The sequence below is a fragment of the Corvus cornix genome, chromosome 12 (assembly GCF_000738735.6).
Source record: "Corvus cornix cornix isolate S_Up_H32 chromosome 12, ASM73873v5, whole genome shotgun sequence".
Taxonomy (NCBI): Eukaryota; Metazoa; Chordata; class Aves; order Passeriformes; family Corvidae; genus Corvus; species Corvus cornix.
This window is the reverse complement of record NC_046342.1, coordinates 4,014,992-4,040,286: the sequence shown is the minus strand read 5'-3', so window position 1 is coordinate 4,040,286 and position 25,295 is coordinate 4,014,992. Positions and strand designations below refer to the sequence as shown.

Sequence of the window (25,295 nt, the reverse complement as noted above, 5' to 3'; positions counted from 1 at the left end):
TATATTTTATTGCCTTTGAGGTTGAAGTAAGTCCTTTGGAAAATGCCATTCAAGTGGTTGAGAACAAAAACCAGGAGCTGAGGACACTGATAAGCCAGTACCAGCATAAACAAATGCATGGCAACATTAATCTTCTCAGCATGTGTCTGAACGGAGTGATTGATGCGGCTGTTAACGGGGGAATTGCACGGTACCAGGAGGTGAGCTGGGCTCTGCTTCCCATTGAGTATCACCCTTCCTCAGTTTTATTTGCATTTCTGTTTCAATGACAGTATGGCTTAATAAGATAAGAAATTCTCATGTACATTATCTAAAGATGGGGTTACATCCCCTACTTGGTTATTCTGCATCAGTGCTTCCATAGCCACACACAAGGAGGCTCCAGGGGTGGAGCTGTCATCTCACATGGAAGTAGGTGCAGGTGACAGTGGGGTTTCTCAAAGATGACACTTGGCCTACCTGGAAATCCTCATCTGGCAGGTAAAACGGTGAAGCAGCTTTTTTTGTACTGCTTATATTATAAATTCATTTTGCAATAGAGGCTGTGGGACTGGTGGTAACTGACTGATTGGGTCTGGAATCAGGAAAAGACACTAATTCATGCTATTGAACCATTATCTTTGCTGATGGGCTAATTTCAGACTCGCTGTAGAACTAAAATGATCTTAAATACAATATGTTATCTAGCATAATCTCTGGCAAGCTGTTACTTAAACTGAGCATGGCAAAAGGTAGGTTTAGGGTAAAATACTGAAAAATGGCAGCAGTGGTTCAGGGGTGTGGGACGTGTCTTCCCAATGGAGCCATGGAGAGAACGCTCTCCAGGCTTTACATTAGTTGCCAATTTACTCACTAAATTCCTTTAGCTTTAGGCAGTTATGTGAAGGAAACTATAAAATTCAAATAACTGGAAGATACAAGGCTTAGAGGTATTGCTTATCACTGTCACAGGGGGAAACTTGGTCAGAGTCATGATTCAACAGAATCGTTTCAGCTGCCAAGATCATTTTCTCTGCATCCCAGAGTGCTAAAAAACAGTAAAATTAAATTCTCTGCTTTTATCTTAACATACTTAGTTTTTCTAAGATTTTTGGACCTTCTCCTCTCATCTCTTGACTCCAAGTTATGATTAAATACCTTCCAGTAAGCAAAAGGCACTTTTTTTTTTTCCCTTTTCCTGCAGGCCTTTTTTGACAAGGATTATATAACAAAGCACCCCGGAGACGCAGAGAAGATCACCCAGCTCAAGGAACTCATGCAGGAACAGGTACTATTTTTCAGGTGCAGAAGAACATTGCTACATTGTCTGGATTCATCAGCAGTCAATATAAACATCGGATCCATCTGATTCATTAAGAAGCAAAGATTTTTGGTACAGGAGACCTAAATACATTCAAACAAAAAAGAGGGAGGCAGGCAAGGAGATTATGACAAGTCATTCACCTTATGGGATGTGAGGTGAAGCTCAGCTGAAAGTACATTAATTTTGTTTTCTCCATTTATTATCCAACAGACATCTTGCTGCGTTTCAAGCCTGCCATTCATTTTTGGCATTTTGAATTATGTCTTCCCAGCAAATTTCAAAGATAATCAGAGGCAGGACAGGTCAGGCTTGAGATTAAAGTGGCAGAGCCACATATGAAAACTTAATGCCTATTTATATTATCTGCAGTTTCATTTTTCCATAGTGTCTCCATGAAATATCTTGGTAGATAAAGCTGTGGGATGTTTTGATGGGAATAAAATCAGATAATCACATCCCTCTTAACTGAAAGTTTGGCAAGATACACCCCATTAAACAATGTGCCCAAATCTGACTAGAGCTACTAGGTCTCTTTCTTCAACAAATCACTGAACTGCATTTCAGATTCCCCATCTGTAAAATAATGCTTATCTCCCTTCAATCCTCAGATGTTTGAAGATTAAATACTTATTGTTTGTACGGACTTTGGATCATGTAGGGAATTACATATATCTTAAGCCTCCTATCATTGCTATTTTCTTTTATCTGAGATCTTACATAATTTCATTCAATCATTAATATTATATGTTTGACCTTTGAAAAAGTGACCTTTAGAAGTAACTAATGAGGAACAGGAGGAGTGACTGCATGTGCCACACTGCTGCTGTTCAGCTCAATTATCAGAAACTCCTCTTAGAAGTCTCTGTTGGCAGCTCAGACCCTGTCCCTGGCACTAGGAAGAGGTGTTTCTTTGTCACAGGGCATTATCTGTGTGAGGGCATAATGCTGTTCATTCTGCAGAGACAATCTAGCTGGTATTTTTTACAGTTATCTCATAAGAAAAGCAATGCAACATGACACAAATGTACTTGTCTCACACTTAAGTACTTGCTGGAGTAGTATGAACTTGCCAGGACTCCAAGGCTTGCTTAATTACCAGCAGGCTTGTAATGGACAGTGGCATATTCCTTGCACATTGCCAGAACTGCAGGACAGGCTTCTATTCTCTCTTAGACACAATTTATTTGGGTTTCTGATGTTGCATTTTTTTTTTCCACAGGTACATGTCCTAGGAGTGGGTCTGGCAGTCCATGAGAAATTTGTACACCCTGAAATGCGTCCCCTGCATAAGAAACTGATAGATCAGTTCCAGATGATGCGATCCAGCCTGTATCACGTAAGCCAATACTCACTCTTCCCATTTTTGAATTATATGATTAAACATCTGTCAATTGCAGTAAGGTTCACAAAAGAACTGAGCTGATACAGCATTGATTGAACCTACTGGACTGCCAAATTACCAAAGGAATTCTTGATTTTTGTGCAAGAAGGCAGTCGTATAAAATATGTTAACTTGGCCTTTCAACAAGAATTGTTAGTATTTGTACGTTCTTTGTTGTATCACAGGGCAATTGTGAAGCTTAATTTTCAGTTGCTGTCTCACATAGCAGAAAATTACGTAAGACAGCGGAAGATTAACAGGAGGTATTGGATGTTGAGCTTTTCAAAAGAACTGCCGTAATTGGAAGTAGCATGATATGAAGAAAACTTGCAGTTTTCCATGACTGACTTAGCTGAAGTGTGTTTGCTCTGCAGGAGTTACCTGGTTTGGATAAGCTGAGCCCAGCCTGTTCTGGCTCCAGCACCCCCCGCAGCAATGTGCTGGTGTCACACGGCCCCATGAGCCCAGAGAGCATAAAGCTGGTGCATCGACACAGGTACCCCCTCTTCTTCCCAAAGATCCAGGGTCTCTGCACAATGTTCCACCAAGGTTCAAGGATCTAAGGGAGAGCTTAACAGTACTGCAGGAGGGCAGCATGAGTTTAGGTAGAAATGCCTTTTGTCTTCATTCAGTGCTAATTATTGAAGTTGGAGAACTGGAATAAGAAAGTTGAGAAATCCAACTCGCAGCAAATAACTGAACACCTCCAGGTGTGACTCCATCACTTTACTTACTGTAGAGGCAGAAACACAAACCTGCCACTCAGTTCTCCACACTCAATCTGACTTTGGAGGTCCCAACCTCTCCTACTTCTGTTACTCCAACAGCAAATAACTGGGTTCTTATCTACCATAAACGGAAAGTTGTATGGCTTGTTTTAGAACCCAACTCAATATGTACCCATTTTGAAGGATCAAAATTGTTAACATCGTTATTTTTATAATTCTAACCAAATCAGAAGCCAAATACAAGAAAGGCTGCCAAGGTGTTTTGATCAGAACATCAAAAAATGACCCTGTGGGTGCTTTTTCAAATTGAATGCCCATGTATTAAATCTGAGATAATGGCAGAGGATAAAAATTTTGATTATAAGGACAAAAGAGTGTTTTTGGTATCCAGCCAACACTGCTAATTTGAAAATGCTAATTGCTCTTCTGTGTTTATTTTTCTTATTGGGTCGCTATAGTTTAGCTGGTTTTAAAGCCTGGCATGAAAAGCTGTAGAAAGTTGGTCCATGAATCCAGGATGGTGACATTCTTTATGCTATTAAAACTGAGTAGCTTATACTGCTCCCATGGCTTAGCAGTTGACAAACAGTGTCTGGGTGATAACATTTTTTTTCCTCAAAATTCCTCCCTTTGTAAAGGCTTTTGTAGTTTTTAGGACAAACTGGGGAAATTTTATAGTGTACAATGTATTTGTGTGTATGGTTCAGAGTGACAAAGAAAAGTTCATTCCCTGAGGGAGATCAGGGTGCAGCCTGCACACCAGCTGGGCTGTATTATTTTATTGTCAGCCTCAAAATTGCCTTCAGCTGTAATGCTGAGGGCCAATGCATGCCATAAGGAAAACTGGATTTTGACCTGTGTGTCTTGTGCTTGGATTCCTTTGGAATGTTTTTTTTTAAGCTGCTCCCACTCATCTTAGCATTAAAAATGAGAGTGGTTTCAATGTGTTCTGTTATAAACAAAACAAATATGCACCCAAGGTCATGATGTGACGCTACCCTGGGCTGGGGTTCTGAAACTCGACATCCTATGCACTATTCTGTTTTACCTGAAATCTTCTTGTCACTTCTTCCATTTTTACTCACATTTATGTATTTGTTTGAGCCTATTTGGCCTGATTTTTCAAAAGCATTTGACATCTAGAGGTGACCTAAAGCAGCAGGTAACTGCAGGTACTTACTAGTTTGGAAAAAAATCAGGCTTCACAAACAGGTTCAATTATACCCTTGCTCTGTCTGTTTTTTTCCAGCCCACTGAATTTGCTTGGTTCAGTCCGACACTCCTCATCCTCTCTGTCGTCCCACACCTCCAGTGAAACAGGAAACCTGGTTATCCTGACAGACAGTTCTGTGGGGGAGACTGCTGAGGATATGTACCACATGCAGGTACAGCTCCAGCACAGCCAGGAGTGGTTGTTGGGAACAGCACGGAGCGTGTTCCAGAGGGTTATGCTTAGGAGCAGTACACTTCAGCTGCCACATCCGTCTGTGAAATTCTTTTCAAAGAACTGAATAGGTAGAATCTAACATTGTTCAAGAAAGATGACAGTAACTCACTAGATTTAACTTTGGGAAGAAATCTCCTGTGTTTGTACAGTGACTGTGATAGTGCAGTCCAAGGTCACCCTGCTGCTTTCAGAAAGTGAGATTTTTGTCCCATGTTGTTTACCTGCCCCGTGGAACACATGCAGTTAGTGTTGCTCTTGGTTTGGGGAAGTGAAACAAGTCCCACAGTCCTGAGTGCAGGTTAACAGTGGCCTGCACTGAAGCTGGGCGGAGGCTGCCCTGGCTCATCCAAGACAGGTAAATCCCTAAGGCACTGATCTGCTTGGGTCTCTCTGGATGGTTTCTCTGCCTCCTGCAGCTTTTTTACCCAAAGCCCAGGTACCAAGGCTCAGTCACCAATGTCTCTGTTTTATCCTCGTCCCAGGCTAGTCCTTCCACCTCCAGCCTGAGCTCCACTCACTCGGCACCATCCCAGATGATTAACTCTGCCCCTTCCAGCGCTAGAGGTAAGCATGGACAGGCCCTGATGGGGGGGCACCTGCAGGTGTTCCCTAAACCTGGCAACCTTGCTGACTTATGGGTGAAACACCACCTACACTGACATGTAACACTTTCTCCTTTGGAGATGTAAATGCCTCTTCAATACTTCTTCTTTACAAATGGTTTAATTCTCCATTTAAGCATTTTTTCATCAGTATTTGGAATGTATCTCTAATACGTGCTGGTTTCAGGCAGTTGAATTTCATAATGATTTCCATTGTTCTGCCACAAAATTGTGGCAGGCAGTCTAGAGGAAAACAAGAATAGTCCTCGGTATAGTACTTAAAAGAGAGATCATGAAGACAAAGGCAAAGAAATCATTTTACAAGTTTAAAGAAATTATGACAAAAAAGAACTTGAGGCAGTTTAGCAGAAACATATGTATACAAAAGTAGATGTACAGGATGAATACTGAAAGATACAAATTTTAAATACTGGAGATAAAGAAGGTCTCCCCTGCTGGGAAATTCTTGAAGAAAGGAAAAATATAAAAGCAGACTCTGGGGGTACTCATATTGCCTTTGTGTTACAGTAGCTGATCTTGGTATTGCTAATCATTTTCTTCCCCAGCTGAAGCAAAACCACTCCATGTGATCTCCTGACTTTCACAACTTCTCTTCAAGGTTTTAGGTTTTTTCCTCTCATTTTGGATTCTCAGTTGCAGGTTCTACACCTCTTTTCACAGGCATCTGAAGAAGGTGTCCAGGATATAGTCAGAGATAGAGGCTGATATTTAAATCTTACCCCTTTTTCCATATAGGGGAATTCTGTGTCTCCTGATGGACAGGGAATATGGAGAAGAGCCCTTTCCTCAAGCCGTCTTGGGGCTTTTTTGCTCAATCTGCCAGTAAAATCCTAATTGACTGACTGTTGTTATGACACAGCTGCAGCAAAGTGATTTAATTGAGGGATCAGATGGAGTAGGAAGGTGAGACGTGAACATCTTCAAATAAAGGCAAATAGCTGCACTAATTACCATGGGCTGGAAGGAAAATAATGACAAACAGTAATCAGGTGAAACTGGCATAACAGGCAAGGGAAGATGGAACTGAGGAGAGGGTTATCATGTCAGGAAGATGTCCCTAAGTGGATGTGCCTCAGCTGGCATGGGAGTCTTCTGGGGGATCTGAAAGGTTTGGTGCTTGTACCGTTTCACGCTGTTTTCCACTTTAGAAGTCCAGTGACAGGCTCACAGTGACAGGCTGTGACAGGCTGTGACAGTCTTTCTGAGCCTGGTGACTGCACAGCATCACCAGCTTCCCTCTTTACGGTATTATTCACTGTTGCTTAGAAACCAACGTGATGAATGCTCCAAAGGGTCTGGGCTGCTGGGTGAGCCAACAGCACCTCCCAGGGATGGGACCCAGACAGATTTCAAATGGGAAACAGTAAGAGAAATAATGAGTTTGAAAAATATTTCTATACCCTGTGATACAACATTTCTTCTCTGCTGTTCTGTTCACTTTTAAATTAGGTGAGCACAGCATTCAGACATTACCCACTCATGGGATTTCACTTCTAGTAAGGTCCCAGATGCAATCTGTGTTTCCCAGTGTGCCAGTCACTGTTCTGGTTATTACAACACTGCTGTTGGGAATGGAGCTGTTCCTAATGAGAAAAAGCCCTTACACTTAAATTCCACTGTGCTAATGCAGCTGTGTTCTTCACCTTGGTGGTTTTTCCTTTTGTTTTGTTTTTTAACTGGGTGAATTTGATGCTTGTGAAAATGAGACCAGTTATCACTGGCTGGAGCAAGGTACTTCACAGACATGACATGTGCAGCTCTGCCAATGCACCTCTATCCTTTTTTTTTTTTTCTCCTTTTTTTGGTATTTATTTATATTCTTTTTAATTTAGCGCTGGTGAAAGGTGCTGGATTGACACCACTGGAGGCTGAAGCCCTCTATTTACCCACAGAGCAGATACAGCATGGGCGGCAGCCGTGCAAGTTCCCCCACGCTGCCCCCACCCATGTGCCTCATCTCTGTCCTGGAGGGACCACCTCTAGAGGTGAGAGGATAGTTCAGTCTCCATGACCCATCCAACCCTTGGCCTTTCTGCTGAGACTGCCAACAAAGCTACAAGAGTCACGATGCTGCAGCTGAACACTTGTCAGATGGGAAGTGGACAAAGGCCAACAATTAATTTCATAAAGGCCACCTAAATTTATCAACTTAACATCTTTGTCACCTGTGGCTTTAACGTGAGCATGATTGGGTAGGATTTCTAGGGTTTAGCCTGATTTTTAAATGCTTCTCTCATTTATTCAAATGTAATGCAGGTACTTAGATCATCTTCTCTGTTTTACTGCAGAGTCCTGTCCTGAGGAGATGGGTATCTTTATAACACAAATTAGTTCCATCAGCGACCAAAGGAAGCCATGGCCTTTTGTATTAAGAATCCAGCAGGAGTTTAAATTGTTCTCCACTTCCAAAAAGTTACCCTTTTATGGACCTTTAAAATAGCAACACAGGTGATTATTTGGCTTGTCCAAAGAAAATAACAAAGCTATTGATCTAAAAAGAATTTTTAAAGGATAGTCATCAGGAAAGTTGATCAATGATTTGATTTTATCACTGAACTGCAGATTAAGGCATCAAAATTTACACTAGTTATAATATATACAAGTTACAGCAGAAGTCTTAAATAGAACTGAAATCAGAATACTGCAAGAATTTGCTAAATCTGTGCTAACAACAAAGACATTAGTAGTTACTCATTATTACAAGTATACATCTCTCAGTTTTTCACCTGGCTTGACCCTTGTGTAGGTTCTTCCCTATCAGGGAAGCACCACTGTTGTTGTGTAAAAGGTCAGTAAGACATTCTGTTCAGTTTGGCTTCATTTGAGGTGGCTCATGAGGCACTGCTGAACTTTACTGGAGTTAAAAGATTATACCAGGGTTCAGAAAGCAAGAAACTGCAACTCAAAAAGGCCTGGAAAGAGCTAGGAGTGAGTTAGGGTTTGTGAGTAATTTAATTTAAAATACAGTTGGGACTCCTCCAAAGCAGTCAAAAAGCAATTCCCACTTGACATTTGACTGGCCTCTAAAAGCATCCTCAACACTGCCCCTCATTAAGGTGTAGAAAATAAGTCCTGGTGTCTTACTCAGCACTTTGCAAGAATCCATATACTTACTTTAAAACTTCCTTTTTAAATCAAAAAAGTTACCATTTTGCGCAGGAGCAAAGTTTTCATAACGGTAATAAAAATTATGAATCAGGAGAAGAGATTCAATGAGTTTGAAGTTTACATTAGTGTTCAGTTACATTCCTTAAAATTAATACTTGTCACAAGTGGATTAACATATTTATAATTAAAAAAGCAAAACTACCTCTGGCTTTAGCACAGGTTTTCCTTTCTCAATAGCAAATACCTACAGTGCTGCACACACCAAGTGCACCAAGCTACATGCTAAAAGGAGTAAGTCCTGGTACATGCTGCAGCATTTTATTATGGCCACTGGCTGCTCTGGAAGCTTTAAAAGCTTTTTTTGACTTTGTTTTTAAAGTTTTGCCAGTCCCGAAAAGGAGCCGTGGTTACTGTGCTCTCTATCTGTCCAAAGCAGCCATACATAATTTTGTTTGCAGATTGGACACTTGGCATAATCTGTTACCATTTTTATAGCTATAGTTAATGACAAATTTAGGGCGCCAAACAGCAGAGCTGTTTTTTAAACTACACTCTGCCAGCATATGTGGGATTTTTCAGGTCCTGCAGTGCAAGGTCTTTTGAAGCTGTAATCCCATATAAACTGACAGCACGTAGAGGTGGTTTGCATCTTTGACATAAAAGAACAAGGCAAGGATGACAAGATAAATAAAAAGGGAAAAGTTTACAGTGTAGGTTGTGCTGTGCTGTAGTTCTGGGCACACCTAAAAGTTCAGCATCTTTCCATTTGTCCTGCAGAACGGGACTATCTGTGACCTGTGAGGATAAGACTCAGCACAAAGCGTTAATACTGTGTTCGCCAAGCTGATGTTGTACATAAGAGCAAATAATGTCGTCTAATTATGTTTCTGTTCTGTGTCTGGGGAGAAAATGAGTTCGGGACTAGAATGCAGATACTCTGCCACTGTTCATGTCAGAGTGGGGGTGTAGATTAATCTGGCATCTGCCCCCCTTAATGGAATTGTTGCAATTGTAGGACTTTATCCTGCATTCTGCTGGACACATTGTTCCTTCCACTGTGTGCTGAATATTAGTCCCCAAAACTGCATGTTTGCTTTTGCTGGGGTAAAAGCTGCATCAGCCAGCACCAATGCCTTTGCTCATATGTTGGAGTGCTGTCCAGGTAATGTGTGTGGTTGTGGAAGTTTGCCAAAGGGGGCATGTATTCCCCAAAAGCCAGCATGGCTCTGTAATGCGCTGTGTGCTGCCATCTGTTCAGTGCGTGTTTGTGACGCAATCAAACAATCAGTGCAAATTACAGCTCACTTCAGCAGCTTCACAACATCAATTCCTGCCTAATATTGTGCATCCCAAGGGTTGCGTGTATCAGTAGTGTCAGACTTTAGGAAGTCGCTAATGGGGATCATTCCTCTGGCAAATCCATTGTCAGCTGTTGCATATCAGAAGGCGTATTGTTATGTGGCACTCATCCTGAAGGACATGAGTCCCAAGTAATTCCACCTGCCAGGAAGCTGTTACATGAAATACCCCAGTATCTCAAATGACAACTATACAGATAACTAATAGATAAATCAAGCTTATTATTCCTACTATAAAACTCTAAGCATTGCTAAACGTCTGGTGTCATCAAAGGGCTCAGTATAGCAACACAGTAATAATCATCATTACAGAAGCATTGTAAGCAAAGTGCCTCTCACATTTATAGAAAATGCTGTCTCTTATTGGGTTTGGTTTAACAGAGGAAGCTGACCAAGATAGCACCAATTAAATGGCAACACTTATCTCTATCCAGAACCAAGGAATGAAGTATTTTCCCACAGATTTCTGCTTTAACTGAATGGTGTATCTCAAACTTTTATGCCTTTATCCCACATTCAGTCCTAAAATGCACAATTTTATGGCATTTTTGTAACTCTGCAATACTTTATGGGGCAATGGAGCATTAGGCACTGCCACAACTGATTCCACACGGCCACTTTTTTTTGTTTAAAAGGAAGCACTTTGCAACATACAACTAGGGACACATACATGTTACACACCCTACGTGGTACATCCTTAGTTGTATACAACAAGCCAGTTCTGACTCCATCCTCGTGCTATGCATCCCCCCAACAGTCAGCTGCTTAGTGGGCTCGGCACCATGTTTCCTTGGGTCCTGTGAGCTCATGTGTCCGAGCCAAGTGCACAGGAGGACTGAGATCCCTGGGCATGCAGAGACATGGCTGTTGTTTGTCCCGTGTACGTGATTTTTCTCACTTGTTTACAGGCTCTCCCTCTCTACCAGATAAGTACCGCCACTCTCGGGAGATGATGATGTTGCTGCCAGCCCACCGGGACCGACCAAGCAGTGCCATGTATCCCGCAGCTATCATGGAAAATGGACAGGTAGCAGCTCTAATTTCTTCTGTGTCAGTTCAGCTACCTGAAACTGTGGCTGTATTTTTGCTGGTTTTGACCACCTTAAAGCTTTCTTTTTTATTTTTGGAAAGCACAGCAACTTAGGATTGTGTTTTCAGAGGTGACACAGAACTTTTCCTATTAATCCACCCCTGGAGGCACCCACTGTGGCAGCTGAGTGATACAAATTGTAGTGACTATTAAAAAGGCAGATAGATATGTCCTGTGAAAATGGACTCACTTCCCAACTCTATCCTGTGAGCCCTGGTCCATTGCAAGTAGTCACACCATTTTCTTAATTTATTTAGACCCATGGCCATCCACCCTGCAGTCTAGCCTCCAAGTTGATTCTAAATAACTTCATGGTGATTTCCAGAGGTATCAAAAATGGTGAGAGGCTGAAATAATATACAGGGTCTCCAAAAATTCTGTGCCCTAGTTTCTCTGGACAAATTGAAAAGTGTGCCTACATGTAAGCATTTAAATCTTGCCCTGGCCTGCACTTTTGAAGGAAATCTCCTGATCATGCCCACTTACCACACTTCAGTTTGCATGGGAGAGCTGTCTCAAAGCATGCAAAGTCAACGATTCAACAAAACCATAGATAAGCTTCAGAGGGCAAACGATGCATTCCAGCTGATAATGGGCACAAGGCCAGGCTAGAGCTAGTCTGAAATAACTCCTCCAGAAAGCAGGAATTGTGGGCCCTCAGCACTGTTACACCCTAGAGATCCACTCACATTGCACTGCAGTACCTGCCAATGTAGGCACAGGCTAAGATTCCCAGGGCATCTTTAGTTTAGAAACTTCTTTGCTTATAAAAAGGAACAGAAAGTCCCCATGTTGCCCCAGCTGGTCTGTAACTTTTTTTTTTAACTCCTCTTTGCTGACTTTCTTCTGCCTTAGCCTCCAAATTTCCAGCGCGCCTTGATCCAGCAAATGATTGGACCATGTAAACCTTGCAGTGATCCCAACCTGTCTGTGGCTGAGAAAGGTACTCCTTTTCCTGTTCAGCATGCATGCTTGCTAAAATATTATTCCTCTGGTCATGCTACAGCAAGTAATGAATGGGCTTCTACATTTCCTGGGCGAGTGCATTTCTCTCACACTTTTCTAATTAACAATTTAATTAACTGGGCCTTCTGCCAACATACCGTCATTGTAGAGCCTTCACAGAAGGGTGGGCTTGCACAAACCACTCTATTTCAGAATGCTTTCTAAGTTTAGCATTTTGTTATTGAAACAGTTCCTGCAGCCTTTGTCAAGCAAACTTGCAAAGCAGCAAATGAGAAGTTATCTAAGAAGAGCCCAAGACTTGGACCATATTTTTTATTAATGAGATATACTGGGTTTTAATACACATTTATTGATCAAAATACAAACATTCCTTGTAATCCCTCTCTGAGGTAGTTTTGTATTTGTTTATCATTAGGAATATATGCTTTTTTAACTCACTGCTTTGGAAAAAAACAGGCTGAGTCCCCGCAGGGGAAAAAAAAAGCCTGAAAGAGGAGAAAGAACTTATTTGGTGTAAGAGAAAAAGAGCATCTTGTGAAAGAGGTGCCATGGACAAAGCGATGGGCTCAAAAATTATCTGAAAGGCAGCATTCTAAAAAAGCGGAAGAGTGCAAAATTCCTGAATCAAAAATCTGAGACAAGGAGGCTGCCTAAGCAAGCAACAGTCATGTATGTCTGGGAAAAAAAGGTATCTTAAAAGATTTTTAAGGCCAGGAAAGACCACTGCAACTCTCTAGTCTGACCTACATCATACACTCAGATGTTTATCTATCTTTTTGTTTCAGAAACTGTGCGAGAACTAAACTGTACCTTTAAAAAAAAAATCCAAATTTTATTTTAGAATTTCTAATAAATCAGAATCCCCTACTTCAGCATGAGCGGTCCAGATTGAAACCAAACGCCAACATCCAGTTCTGAATAAATGGCAGAATGATGACTTGATGATAATAATGAGTGATGACAAGAGAGTTAAGACTAGGGGGTGAGGGATTAAGAGCTCCAGCCTAGCCACGTTAGTTTGAACCAAACATACGACAGAGATGGTGAGATCTTTGTACTGGATAGGAGGAAGATCTGGAAAAGGAAGGTAGATAAATATTTGCTGTCCATCTAGGAAAAATATTTTAATTTGTATTTGTGGGTGATATTATGCAGGAGTGTGGTATTCAGTGCCAAGAGATCAAAGACACAATCCCAGAGAACCCACAAAAGACACAGGTGATGTTCGGTTGGGATAGTGAGGCAGGAATCCAGCTCTTGTGCCTGGCTGGTGGCAAAAATGCAGTTACAGGTACTCTTGGCAGGCCCGGAACCCTCACCATTCTTTGAAGTCAGGATGCCATCTGCCTTGGATTTTAGCACTCAGGGCCCTGACCTCCCCCACCCCCTCCTCGCTGTGTCAGAAGTTCCGCTCGGTAATTCCCAGTGACAGTGGTGACATCAGTTGCCTGGAGCAGAATGGTACAAATGCTGCTTCCCCGCTAATTAAACTTGGCCACCGAGCCACTGAATAGTCACAGAGAGAGACATGGGCTAAGTCAGAGCACTGGGAGCTCCCTGCTTAGGTTCTTCCCTGAAGCATTTTGTCTAAAACACTGGTTTTAACAGGCAGCAGCCACTCTTCAAAATCATCTGACCTTCTTCCAGCACTCCTAAATACTCAAAAGGCTGTGAATGAGGGAATACTGAGAAAGCATAAATGGATTTTTCACTGGGGTACCATGTGTTCTTCTTCACATTCTCATTCTACATCTCGGTGTTAAAAACAAACAACAAGCACAATAGTTTTACAGCCCAAGCAAATCAGGTTTTCTGTCCTTTTCACTTGATGCTGGAATATGGCAGGAGACATAAGCAAGGCTGGCACTGCTGTGCATCTTGTCCCTCTGTTTTAGCCCTTTGACATCAACTGCAGTAGTGCAAATTAGAGCAGTCTGGCCTGTGTACAGGGAAAATTAATCTGGAGCCACATTATATTTGGTTTGAACCTGTTCTCTGTCAAGATTCTTAGTGTCTTCTTCACATGCCTTTCTCAGATTCTCAGGCTGAGAGTCTCTAAAAAAACCATTTACTTTTATATTTTATGGGGTTTGTTCTGTCTTACGAAGCTGTTACTTTGTGATCTTTTTTACTATAGGGAATTTTAGGCCTTGGGGAGCCTGTGCTCAAGCCAACTCATGAACTAGGGAGACAAAAAAAAAAAATAGAGAAACTTTTCAAAGTCATTTTAGAAAGAAATGCACCAAAAATGGCTGCAGGCATTTTAATTAAGGAGAAATCCTCTTCAGATGTCAAACTCCATGTTTATTTCTCCAGGCTTCCATTTTACAAACTGAAGATGGAAAAAGCTATTTTTATCTCGGTTTTCTTTGACAGGCTCAATTAATTACTTTTTTTTTCCTTTCTTTTCTGAAGAAATTGCAGTTGCTTATTTGTTTTTAAGTAAATCCAATTATTGTATATCTCTTCTCAGAATAAATCAAGTCATGTTTGGAAAGAAAGGTGCATTTTAATAATGTTCAAGGGTGACAGAATTCTCAAGATCTTTAAAAAGGTTCATGTTCATGTCAAGAAGCAGCTTTTATTTCTATGAAAAACCAAGTCCACAAAGATCATATTCACTCTCTGTTAAATGCAGCAAGTATTGCTCTCTCTATACTTCCTGATTCACAAAGACTTGATCTCTTCAGGAGACTTTGTAATACAAGGAGGCCAAACTGTTGCCTTTAAATGAGATCAAAGTTCTTGATCAACTCTGTAGCTTAGTAAATTGGAGCTCTGAAGTAATTTCTTTTGCAACAGACTGAGGTATAATTTCCGTCATGTCCTTTATTCAGTCCTCACTGAGCCTGTAGTGCAGCCACAGGCCGTCCAGTTTCCAGAGGGTTTTGCCATGTTCCGTTGTCACCACTCCCCACCAAGCAGGACAGCTCACACCTGAGATCCAGCCACCATTCCACTGGTGGGATTTCATTTTTACCTCCACACTGATTTGCAAAAAAACCTGCCGGAGTCCTACTCCTCTTCAGCTTTGCTAGAAATGAGCCCAGGGATGGAGGGGAGCTGGGCAGACTAACCCTGTGATCACCTAACACTTCCTTAACAAAGCATCTCTAAACACACTGTAGCCTAGTCGGTTCCTTTCTGTGCTTTCAATCCTGCCATTCACTGAGTCCCGGGAATCTGTCTCTCTGCTGCTGAAGAGCCCGCTGGAAAGCTGGTGCTGGCCCCACAGACTCCCTGTCCTGTTACCCGAGTTACATCTGTTTCAATCCTTCAGCTGTGCCAGCAGCACCCAGTAGCTGGAGCCTGGACAGCGGAAGCCGAGAGGCCCTGCCATTCCTGTCTGCCCATGCTGGGAACATCCTGGCCCCACCAGTGCCTCCCCGAAGCCTGCCCCATGGTAAGGACATGCCCAGCAGGCCTGCTGCAAATGCCTGCAGTCACATACACACACAAATCCAGACCACCTAAAAGCTGACTTTACCTTTCCCCCCATCCTGTAAAAACAACCATAAACAAAAACCCCATAGTCTTTCCTGGTCTGCGAGGTCTTCAATTTTTTTTTTCCCCAAATCTTCAAACTCATGCAGTCCTTAAGCAGTGTCGACTTGTGTGTACTCTGGGACTAGAATTTAGTGTGAGAGTGCTGAAGCTTGACCTGGCTTCTTACCAATGACCAACTTCAGCAGTAATTTAAGCTTACAAAGCCATTAAATGAAACTTCAAATGTTCATTGTTTAAGAGCCTGTTGCCTTGCCATGAGATCCTTGATACTGGAGCAGTGAAAAATCTCTCTCTGCACTTAATTTCTCCTTAGCAGCCTGTGTGTGACAGATGCACTCCGCAGTATTCATCACACAGGCAGCCTAGGCTGGAGCATTTGGAGCTGTTATCTGGCATTACAGATCTAAACTCAGCTCTGGGGCTGCAATGAAGCAGCACAAGTCTGCATTTCTGACCCTTGTCTCATTCCAGGACACTACTCACTGCACTTTGATGCCTTCCACCACCAGCTCAGTGATGCTCCTCCGGCACTGCCCGCACGAACGTTGCGCAAGGTAATGGCAGGAGAGCAGAGAGGGATGTAGGACAACAATGGGCTCCTGAAAGGAATCCCTCCTTCTCTGCTCCCATCAAGCAGCTTCTGAATACAGAAACGCTATTTTTAACATGCTAGTAGTAACTTCCACATGAGAAAACCCACTGAAAGCTCTTAACCTATTCCACAGCTGAACGCTATAGAAATAACTTATGGGTTGTAGGTCCTTCCCTTTTCCTGTTTTGTACCATATGCTGTGATTTCAGCACCCTGATCATCACCCCAGCTACTGTTTCTCTAACAGCTCTGGTGTTGTTGAGTGCACTTGTCTGCCCACAAGTGGTACTTCCATACATGTAAACCAATAATCCTTGACATTTTGAACACAAATGGAACAGCACCGTTGTTAACAACACTGTCAAAAGCTGAAATGGGGATCAACACACAAGACGCAGCATTGCCTCCTTTGTCAATTTTAACCTGGTTTTGTTTCTCTCCAAACAGTCTCCTCTTCATCCTATCCCTGCATCGCCCACCAGTCCACAGTCTGGTCTAGATGGCAGTAACTCCACTTTATCCGGCAGTGCCAGCAGTGGTGTCTCTTCCTTGAGCGAGAGCAATTTTGGACATTCTTCTGAACCACCTCCTCGCACAGACACCATGGATTCTGTGCCCAGCCAGGCTTGGAACACTGATGAAGATCTAGAGACACCCTACCTCCCTGTCAGGTACAGTCTCTCTGAGCCTGATGTCCTGGAGTCGCTCAAATCCCAGCCATGCCGAAGCCACTCTGCTCCATCTGGAGTCATTCCTCAGGACACCATGGACCCTCCTGCTTTACCCCCCAAACCTTACCACTCCCGGCTGCCAAACATGGAGAACGAGGAGGGGATGATAATTGAAGATGATGACAAACACCGCCCGTTGCATCGTAAAGTGTCCCAACCAGTGAGTGGTGGAAAGGAAGAGCAGGCCAGGGTGGCATGGGAGCACGGCATCAGTGAGCAGTAGGGACAGCTCCTGGTACACAGCTGGCATTGGCATTCCAGGTCTGGATATGACAGAGAGAGAGAGCAGGACTCGGAGAACAGCAAACCGATTTTCTACTGCCGCAAGGTTATGTCTGAAGCCCACAAAAGCAATTGGGCCAGCATGGCAGGTTGCTGCTTTCCTTTTTAATTTCTTTTTACACCTTTCCGTTATGTTTTTTAACTTTCTGTGCAGTGGACAGTTTATTCCTTCTGCAGTTTCTTAACCACATCATACGGCATACGAGCCATAGAGACTTGCAGAAGCTGAAAAATACAATTTTAAGTGGAGGGGGAAAAGGGGGGGAATGTGGCAAGTTGATTTTGGACCTGCTTTCCTCCCAGTTCTGAGACGCACATGAGTAGAAGCAGTTGCACTAGGGACATATTTCTTTGCTGTACAGAATTGAAAGCTCATTGCTGAAATCAGGGATTCTATGAACTGTCAGGCTGGAAGGTGCATGAGCTGCAGGCAGTGGAAAGATGGCAATTCTAAGAAGAAATTGGCTCTTTTGAGAGCAGGATTGTACATATCTGTGCAGTGATCTCCCTGCATTGGTTCATAGGTGCTGAGGCAATCTAACCAGTGCTGATGCACTGATCTCCAAGATATCATTTCCAACAAACTCTGCCTCCTTTGTTTTTTATGTACTGTTTCATTTCTTAAATTTTGCTTTCACTGGCTAAGCCAACCTGCTTTCTCATGGGAATCGTGTTATTCATCTGTGCTACAGAATGAGAGGAGGTTGGTAGCTACTGGAGCTATCACCTCATTGTAGGCCTTTCCCATGCCCAGCTTTGGGCAGGCTGTTGACACCAGCATTTCTATTCCAGATTAAAACAAAACCAACCAAATTGAGTTTCTCATGCCACAGGCTGGTTGATGACCCAGCCAGTAAAGAAAAGGTGGCTTAAATGCATCATATCCAACAATCCTTGCCTCAGGGCTGAACATCATAATTCTCACCAACTTCCATCACCCAGGAGCTGAGATTCATTCCCTGTTAACTCAATATCCTCAGTCCCTCCCAACAACTCACTGCAGCTGGTGTGCAGAAAGAATCTCCCGTCTCTCAGAGCAGACAGAAAACACCAGGGCTCGAGCAATGCCCGGTATCAAGTGTACACCCCAGAGTCAGGGACCTTAAAGGCAACCTGTAAAGAGCAAGTGTTTGTTTCCTCTTTTGCTTCTTTAGAATGTATAGTAAGAGCTGCTGTTTCTCTCTTCTGTAAGGTTCGTTTCTTTTTCCTTTTCTCCTCAGGCAGCAATACAGCCTTTCCCCATCACATGTTTTTTTTTATTGATAAGCTCCAGAAAGGGCTGAAGAACATTGGGGGAACACCAAGCCACACCACACAAACCAGAACTGTGCAGAGCTGAAGACAGTAAAAGTCTATGAAACAAAACATGCCTTTTAATCAGTACTTGCACAGTTCAGGAAAAAAAAAAATTCAGGGATAGTATTGTTCTTTACAAAGAAAAGATCTTGGCTCTAAGAAACCTTTTATTCCTGTTTTCATACTTTTCAAGAAACTTTCAATCAAGATAGTATCAAGTATTTAATGTTTTTAGATGAACAAGCCACCTTCCTTTCCCTTACCACATCCACACACATTTTAGCCTTCCTTATAACCCTCTACCTGCAGACTGCAAAGCACACTCCATAGGATGGAAACAGCCCTCCCTCTTTTCCTACCACTGAAAAATCTGAAGCACATTCAAATAGGACCTCCACCATATAAATTAGTGCCAGAAACAAGAACAGCAGTGAACTGGCATCTTGAATTCTTGCTAAACTGCTCAGTTTCTCCTGCTAAAAAACAGCATAAAGAAGCAAAAAAGGATTATTTTAAATATTTTACAGGTCACCTTTAGCACTACCTCTAAATGCAGTGACTGGGCAGAGTACATGGCTTCTGAACTGGCTAAAGATGGTCTGCCTGTAAAAAGTCTGGACTCAGCAGTTGTATGAAGGGGACGTCAAGAGGATTTGTTTTCTTTCTCAAGCTCTAGCCCATGCAAAACTACTCAGTTAAGGATTTGTTTCTTAAATGGCCTATTTGGCTGGAACAAAGTCTCTCTTGCTTCCTCTATTTTGTTACTAACACAGGCTGCTTGTAATCATTATATCCTTCACAATTTAAACAATGATACTAAAATCTGGCCCATAGTGGATGTTTCATCTTTAGCAGGAAGGAGAGTTTTCCAATGCTAGGACAGTCATAAATGTTAACAAACCAAAGGTGGATCTCTGGTATAGAACAAATGTATGAAAACAACTGATGTTTTCAGTAAAGGTAAGTCAAGGTAATTCCTTAGAAAAGGGTGAAATGTTTTCACATATGCTATCCTCCAATCCCACTGAGACTCTTCCAGTGAAGTTCTTAGAAGAACTAAGTTTTAATTCCATCTCCCTTGCCCTGGTTTCCTTTTTTTTCCTGGCAGCAAGACTAAAGTAGTAAATGTAGTGACTTACCGAGCTTTCTTAATGTGAAAAACCAGCAGGTCTTGCAAATAAAACTTTGCAGAACTAAGAATGCAATTACCATGGGACTGAGTCCCAGGCAGCTGGAAAACCTGCCCACCAGAGCTCTAATCAGTCTCTGAAAATGCATCATCCTGCTCTGATTAGAGACCTGGCACAACAGTGGTGAGTCCAGCTGGGGAGTCTGGCATTCCTATGTATTTGGAAGGGTTTGAAGATCAATCAGGTGATGTATACAAATACCTAATTTATGGCAGGTCCACATAAAGAAGGGTGGAATAAATTGCTGAATTTACCAAATTAAAGCCTCTCTGGAGTTAAATTTCTGTTATTGTTCTGATATCTACCAAGTATTCTGTCTCCCTTTTCAGTGTTTGCCTTAAAGGGGGCAGAAGATAGAAAGACTGTTATTAAGATTTTGTGAATCTTGGAACTAATATTGCCTGGAACTACTATTTCTCTGTAGGGTGTGAGGTGTCTTTTAGCATAGTACAACTCCAACGTCAAGCTCAGTCCTGGAGTAGGTGGAAGCAACAGCAGTTGTTGCACTTGCCCAACAGGATTTGAAGATTCCTTGTATAAACCACAGCAACAGGATGTTTTGAACAGGACCTTGACATTCTATACCTAACTCTAATTCAAACTTCAGTGTACTTGCCTTCATTGGGTTTTCTTTGCATAACAAAATAGCATGTGCATTCTTGAGAAAAATTGGTGGAATTCTGCTATAAATCTCTCCATCGTCAGTGTACCTGCTGCCCCATCTGAAACAAAATTGAGAAGGAGCTACAGTGGTAGAAGAAAAGCAATTAACACAAGTTCTCTGAATCCTACTTTTTTTTTTTTCCAATAGTTGGGTTGGTTTTATTGCTGTATGCAAGACTCAGATCCTTTTTTGTCTTTTCCTCTGTTTGGTTTTTAGCTTACTTACCCTTTCTTAGGTAAGGGATATTGCATATCCCTTCTGTGGGAGTATCAGCCAAAACTGGGGAGGCTGGAGAGAGCAAGAGCCTTTGGGAAACAAATTATGTGATATTTAAAATTTCCTCTGATCATGCTTCTTTGTAAATACCCTCATTTGAATGCTGTGTATTTGTACAGGAAATTGAGCAAAAAATGTATAGATTGTGATGTCTGACTGGTATTCTGCCCTGTAAATGTGTTTTTAACCTCTGGCATTCTGTGCTTATTTAAAAAAAAAAAAAAGGCAAAAACCTCTAACCACTTCTCTTTTGTGTATTCATGTTTAAAATAAAATGAAAACAGCTATCTTATCTATAATGGAAATCAAATTCAAAAGGAAAAAATTAATTTGTACAAGTGTCCTGAAGGTACTTCATTGTATATATTGTGATAGCATGTTTCCAGAACCAACAAATAAGTGGTGTGAATTTTAGATGTAAATATCTGCCGTTTGTTTTGGGTTCCTTTCCCTTACCCATTCACTCGACTGCTGTGATGTGGAATTAAAGATTAATACCTGATATTAAAACAGTACAGCTGTATGGTCATTGCTGTCCTCGAGGCAGGGCTGTCCTCAGGCTCTCCAAACCTTCACAAGAGACAAGGAACAGCCCTCACTTCCCACCTTTGTGTGGATGAGAAAAATGGGGGGGCAACCAAAAGGACTTCGTGTGTGAGGGAACAGCTTCCATGTTACTCTTTTAGCTGACAGTGTGTTATTTAATAACTTCTTGAAGCAAGCAGCAGGCACATCCCCCTCCTGGTCTGGTCAGGTAGATGGACATGGCACCTGCAACAGCCCCAGGCCAGGCACATTTTTGGGGCAATACTTTCAGAGACAAAGGGAATGGGATTAGCTCTCCTCTAGGACATCTGTGGAGTGGCTGTGTGCCACTTAGTTATCAGCTGAGGTTAAACCACCACTATCTCACTGCCTAAAAGATTGCTGCTCTTTTATTGCAATAGTACTTAAATACCAATCGTTTTAACAGAATACATGTGAAAGAATAGTAGTTAAGATGTGTAGGAACACAGGATTTGGGAATTCAGATGGTGACTTCTACATGCTCCTAATCTCAAATTTTCTTCCATTACCACTAATAAACCCAGTCATTGTACAGGAGGCAAAATAACTCATTTCATGTCTTGACAAACCAACAAGAAAACTTTCTGAAACCTGTCTTAACAGACATTTAGCAGCAAGTCTGACTCTTCATCTCCAGGATGTACATGGACTGCCAAGGCAACCTTTGCACACACCACATAAAAATACTGAGAAGAGAAAATGTAACTTGGTAGTTCAGTGCCTCTAAAATATCCAAGTGTGACTTAGCTAAAATGTTCACCTGATGCCTGAAGAAGACTGTGTCAGTCATAGAACAGAATCATGGAATCATTCAGGTTGGAAAAGACCTCCAAGATCACCAAGTCCAACCTTCAACTAAATACCACTATGCCCTCTAAACCATATTTTGAAGTGCTATGTCCACTTGGTTTTTGAACATTTCCAGGGATGGTGACTCCACCATTTCCCTGGGCAAACCTCTTCCAGTGCTTAACCATCCTTTCAGTAAAGAATTTTTTCCTAATATCCAACCTGAACCTCCCCTGGCACAACTTGAGGCCATTTGCTCTTCTCCTGTAGCTTGTTCCCTGGGAGAAGAGGCCAACCCACACGTGGCTACCTGGCTTTCAGGTAGCTGTAGACTCTGTTAAGACCTCCAGCCTAAACATCCTGGTACTCTCAGCCACTCCTCCTAGGACTTATGTTCCAGACCCTCTACCCTATCGTCAGTCAGACCCTTTGAGACTGTTCCTAAGCCAGCTTATTAAATCTTAGTTAAGTAAATATTTTTTATTCAGATAAAAACTATTTATTAACCAAGCACAAGAAATAAAAACTGTATTTTGGCGCAACTAAAGATGTGTGAAGCCCTCAGCTTTAAACAAGAGTTAAAAAAATACTCTAGTTTCTGTTAAAGGCAACAGAACAATTTTTTTCAGTGCAAGTCCAATACTTTATTTAAGCTGACACTAGTCAGATTGAAATCTAAATCCCATGTCCAAATACCTCTCCTTATCTAAATAAGAAAAGTTCAGCACAGTTTCAATATACGACCTGTCCGACTCAGTATGAATTTCATTGCAAAGCTGATAAGAGGAGAAATTAAACCTCTAGAAATGACTCTAACCTGGCTGATAAAAGATTCAGCCTTCTACAGCCTATGCATAAATATGCCTCCATTTGTAGATGATTCTTAACAAGCCATGGATACAGAGACCCAGACAGTTCACAAGGCAGAGCTCCGAGCTCAGGCATCTTAAAAGAAGGTTCACACACCACTTTTCCATTTTGATGGGCTTTACTGTCAATCCCACATAAATTAAACCCAAATTTGGAGTAGTAGATCTATTACACTTCATCTTCTATTCAGCATTCATTCATAGCAGTACTGCATTACATTTTCCCAAACTGTTTCCCCTCCCCCCTGACAGAACCCACTTCTTTGTCCTCGCAGCCCAACACCTGAGGCTGAGCCCCCTCATCCCCCCCACTGCTGTAAGAGATTTGTGTTCTCAGACGGCAGAGCCAGCACAGCTCCAGCCCCCACAGCAGCCAGGAACGTCCTCTATTGACCTTCACTTCCCAACAACTCCAATCCCCACAGATCCACCAAGCCAAATTAACTCTCCTGCCCACTCAATTGGCTGACTAGCCCAGAGCAGAGAAGGCTCCAGGCAGACCTTAGAGCACCTCCAGTGCCTAAAGGGGGTCCAAGAGATCGGGAGAGGGACTTTGGACAAGGCCCTGGAGTGACAGAACATGAGGGAGTGGCTTCACACTGACAAAGACCAGGGTTAGACTGGATATTAGGAAGAAACAACAGTAAGGACCAGCACAAGCTGTCCATCACCCAGGTCTCAGACAGGACAAATCCCTAATGCTCCAGAGAGACAGAGCCTAGAGGGTGGAACGAACAGAGCCCCCAAAACCTCACCATGGATCAGAAAGAAGCACAAACTAAAATGTGAGGAATCCATTCTAGCTGCTAAAACATAAGCTATAAATAAAAAGAAGGAAAAAAAATCAATAGGAGTTCTTCCTCAGACCCATTTGAGGATCCCATATTGAAATACAGGGGCTCACTTCCCAATCCAAAACCAAATAAAATCACTCCTCTCCAGTTCCATAAAAATGTATAAAATTCCTGCTCTGTTTGAACATGTTTCATAACTGCACTATTTTGGTAGGTAAACTCTGTCCTTATCGTGACCCTCCTAAATTCTCCCAATTCTAAGTTTAAGCCCTATTTCCAACTAATTAAGAAGGCACTTCATGTCACAGTTCCTTTGACCACTATCCTGATAAGAAACAAGGCCACTTTAAGCCACCACTTCTCTGCACAGCTAAGTGACTTTAGTGGGCAATCAACGTAAGCTTAGAAAAGTCAATAATCTTCATAAAATACTCTGATACTGAGTAATTCTGGGAATCATGACGGACTGACTTAATAATATTAGTACCGATCTTAATAAACACATAGAGATAACAAGCTCTAGAAATGTGCAAAACCACCTCTCCTAATAAACACATAATGTACTCTGGCAATTAGTGTCCTAATTACTGCTCACCTGCTGCGACCTTTACTGAATCAGGTGCTCCTCCTACCCACACTGACTGTGTCACCTCGTCAGGCTTATCACTTGCACCTGATGACCTGCAAGAAAATTCTGATTAGGCACTGCCCCACCAGGCTGCCTCAAGAGCCTGCCTGTGCAAGAGAGCCCACCGAGCTACATGGAGGCTCCCCTGCTGCAGTACAGGGCTGTGTGACTTTGCCTCTCCCTTCTTTCGCTGGAATGATATCCCAGGATATGCTAAAGTTATATGTAAAGCTGCACAAGGAGCTACGGGCAGATGTGTGCTCCTCTCCCAACTTCAAGGGGATTTCAGTTATAAACTCACAGTGTTGGGGATTGTTGAAGGCAGTTAACAGCACAAACTGTGAGGGCTTTTGGAACAGAATCATAAAATATTCTGAGTTGGAAAAGCCCCACAAGGATCACCAAAGTCCAACTCCTGGCCCTGGCACAGAACCCCAAGAATCCCCCCATGTCCCTGAACAAAACGTGATAGGCCGAGCAACTAGAATATTAAGTTGGAATTAAACAAACAAACAAACAAATTCTTTCTGCAAAAACACCCACCCAAGAAGCCAGAAATAAGTGTACACAAGTTGCTATTTTGACCTCTCAGCTGTCCCACCTCAAAGTATCCAGTCCTTGTACCTCACACGCTGTACCCAGAGCCACCGGTGACGGGCGGCGCCCGTGCTGGCACTGAGCCCGTCCCTGCCACTCCCACCCCTCACGGGACACACATCCCACAGGCCCAGGCGGCTCCTCTGCCCCGCCGACCTCCGGGGCACCCAAACACAACCCCACCGACTCCACGATACCCGGAGGTCTGGAGCGACCCCTCAGCCTCACCTCGCGCTGCCGCACACCGCCCCGCCACAGCCGGGAGAGGGGTGGGGGGCGGAGCCCGGGCCCAGGGCGGCCCCGCCCGCCCAGAGGTGTGAGGATCTGCCCCTTTCCAAGATGGCGCCCGCGACGACGTCAGGGAGCGCGCGCGAGCGCCCTTCCCTTAACAAAGATGGCAGCGAAGGGGGGCGGGGACCCGCGGCGCGCGCCGGCGTTCCGCCGCCTCCCGCCAATCAGCGGCCGCCAACTCTCCCGTGGCGGTGGCGGCGCGGCCAATGGGAGCGGAG

General features: G+C 42.9%; 1 protein-coding gene and 1 long non-coding RNA gene across 14 annotated transcripts in view; one reads left to right on the top strand and one right to left on the bottom strand.

Annotated features, from left to right (window-relative positions):
* Window positions 1-21,057, top strand: part of DOCK3 (dedicator of cytokinesis 3) — a 185,444-nt gene extending 164,387 nt beyond the window's left edge. For 5 of the 12 annotated variants that reach the window (XM_039559294.1, XM_039559293.1, XM_039559291.1 and 2 more), the window contains 12 exons: window positions 21-200; window positions 1,184-1,267; window positions 2,523-2,639; window positions 3,059-3,180; window positions 4,662-4,797; window positions 5,342-5,423; window positions 7,315-7,467; window positions 10,857-10,975; window positions 11,894-11,981; window positions 15,285-15,407; window positions 15,983-16,065; window positions 16,551-21,057. In XM_039559294.1, coding sequence (XP_039415228.1) covers window positions 21-200; window positions 1,184-1,267; window positions 2,523-2,639; window positions 3,059-3,180; window positions 4,662-4,797; window positions 5,342-5,423; window positions 7,315-7,467; window positions 10,857-10,975; window positions 11,894-11,981; window positions 15,285-15,407; window positions 15,983-16,065; window positions 16,551-17,057 — 1,794 coding nt within the window. In that variant the 3' untranslated portion in view covers window positions 17,058-21,057. The remainder of the gene's footprint in view (window positions 1-20; window positions 201-1,183; window positions 1,268-2,522; window positions 2,640-3,058; window positions 3,181-4,661; window positions 4,798-5,341; window positions 5,424-7,314; window positions 7,468-10,856; window positions 10,976-11,893; window positions 11,982-15,284; window positions 15,408-15,982; window positions 16,066-16,550) is intronic. The other 7 variants (XM_039559297.1, XM_039559302.1, XM_039559300.1 and 4 more) reach the window with 5 other exon arrangements.
* The window catches only part of LOC120410695, a 35,982-nt gene extending 10,691 nt beyond the window's left edge, over window positions 1-25,291 (bottom strand). Inside the window, exons 1-2 of one of the 2 annotated variants that reach the window (XR_005603007.1) lie at window positions 25,015-25,291; window positions 24,157-24,242 (exon numbers count right to left, since the gene is read on the bottom strand). This is a non-coding gene — a long non-coding RNA (uncharacterized LOC120410695). The other variant, XR_005603008.1, reaches the window with a different exon arrangement.
* Between the last annotated feature and the right edge of the window lie 4 nt (window positions 25,292-25,295).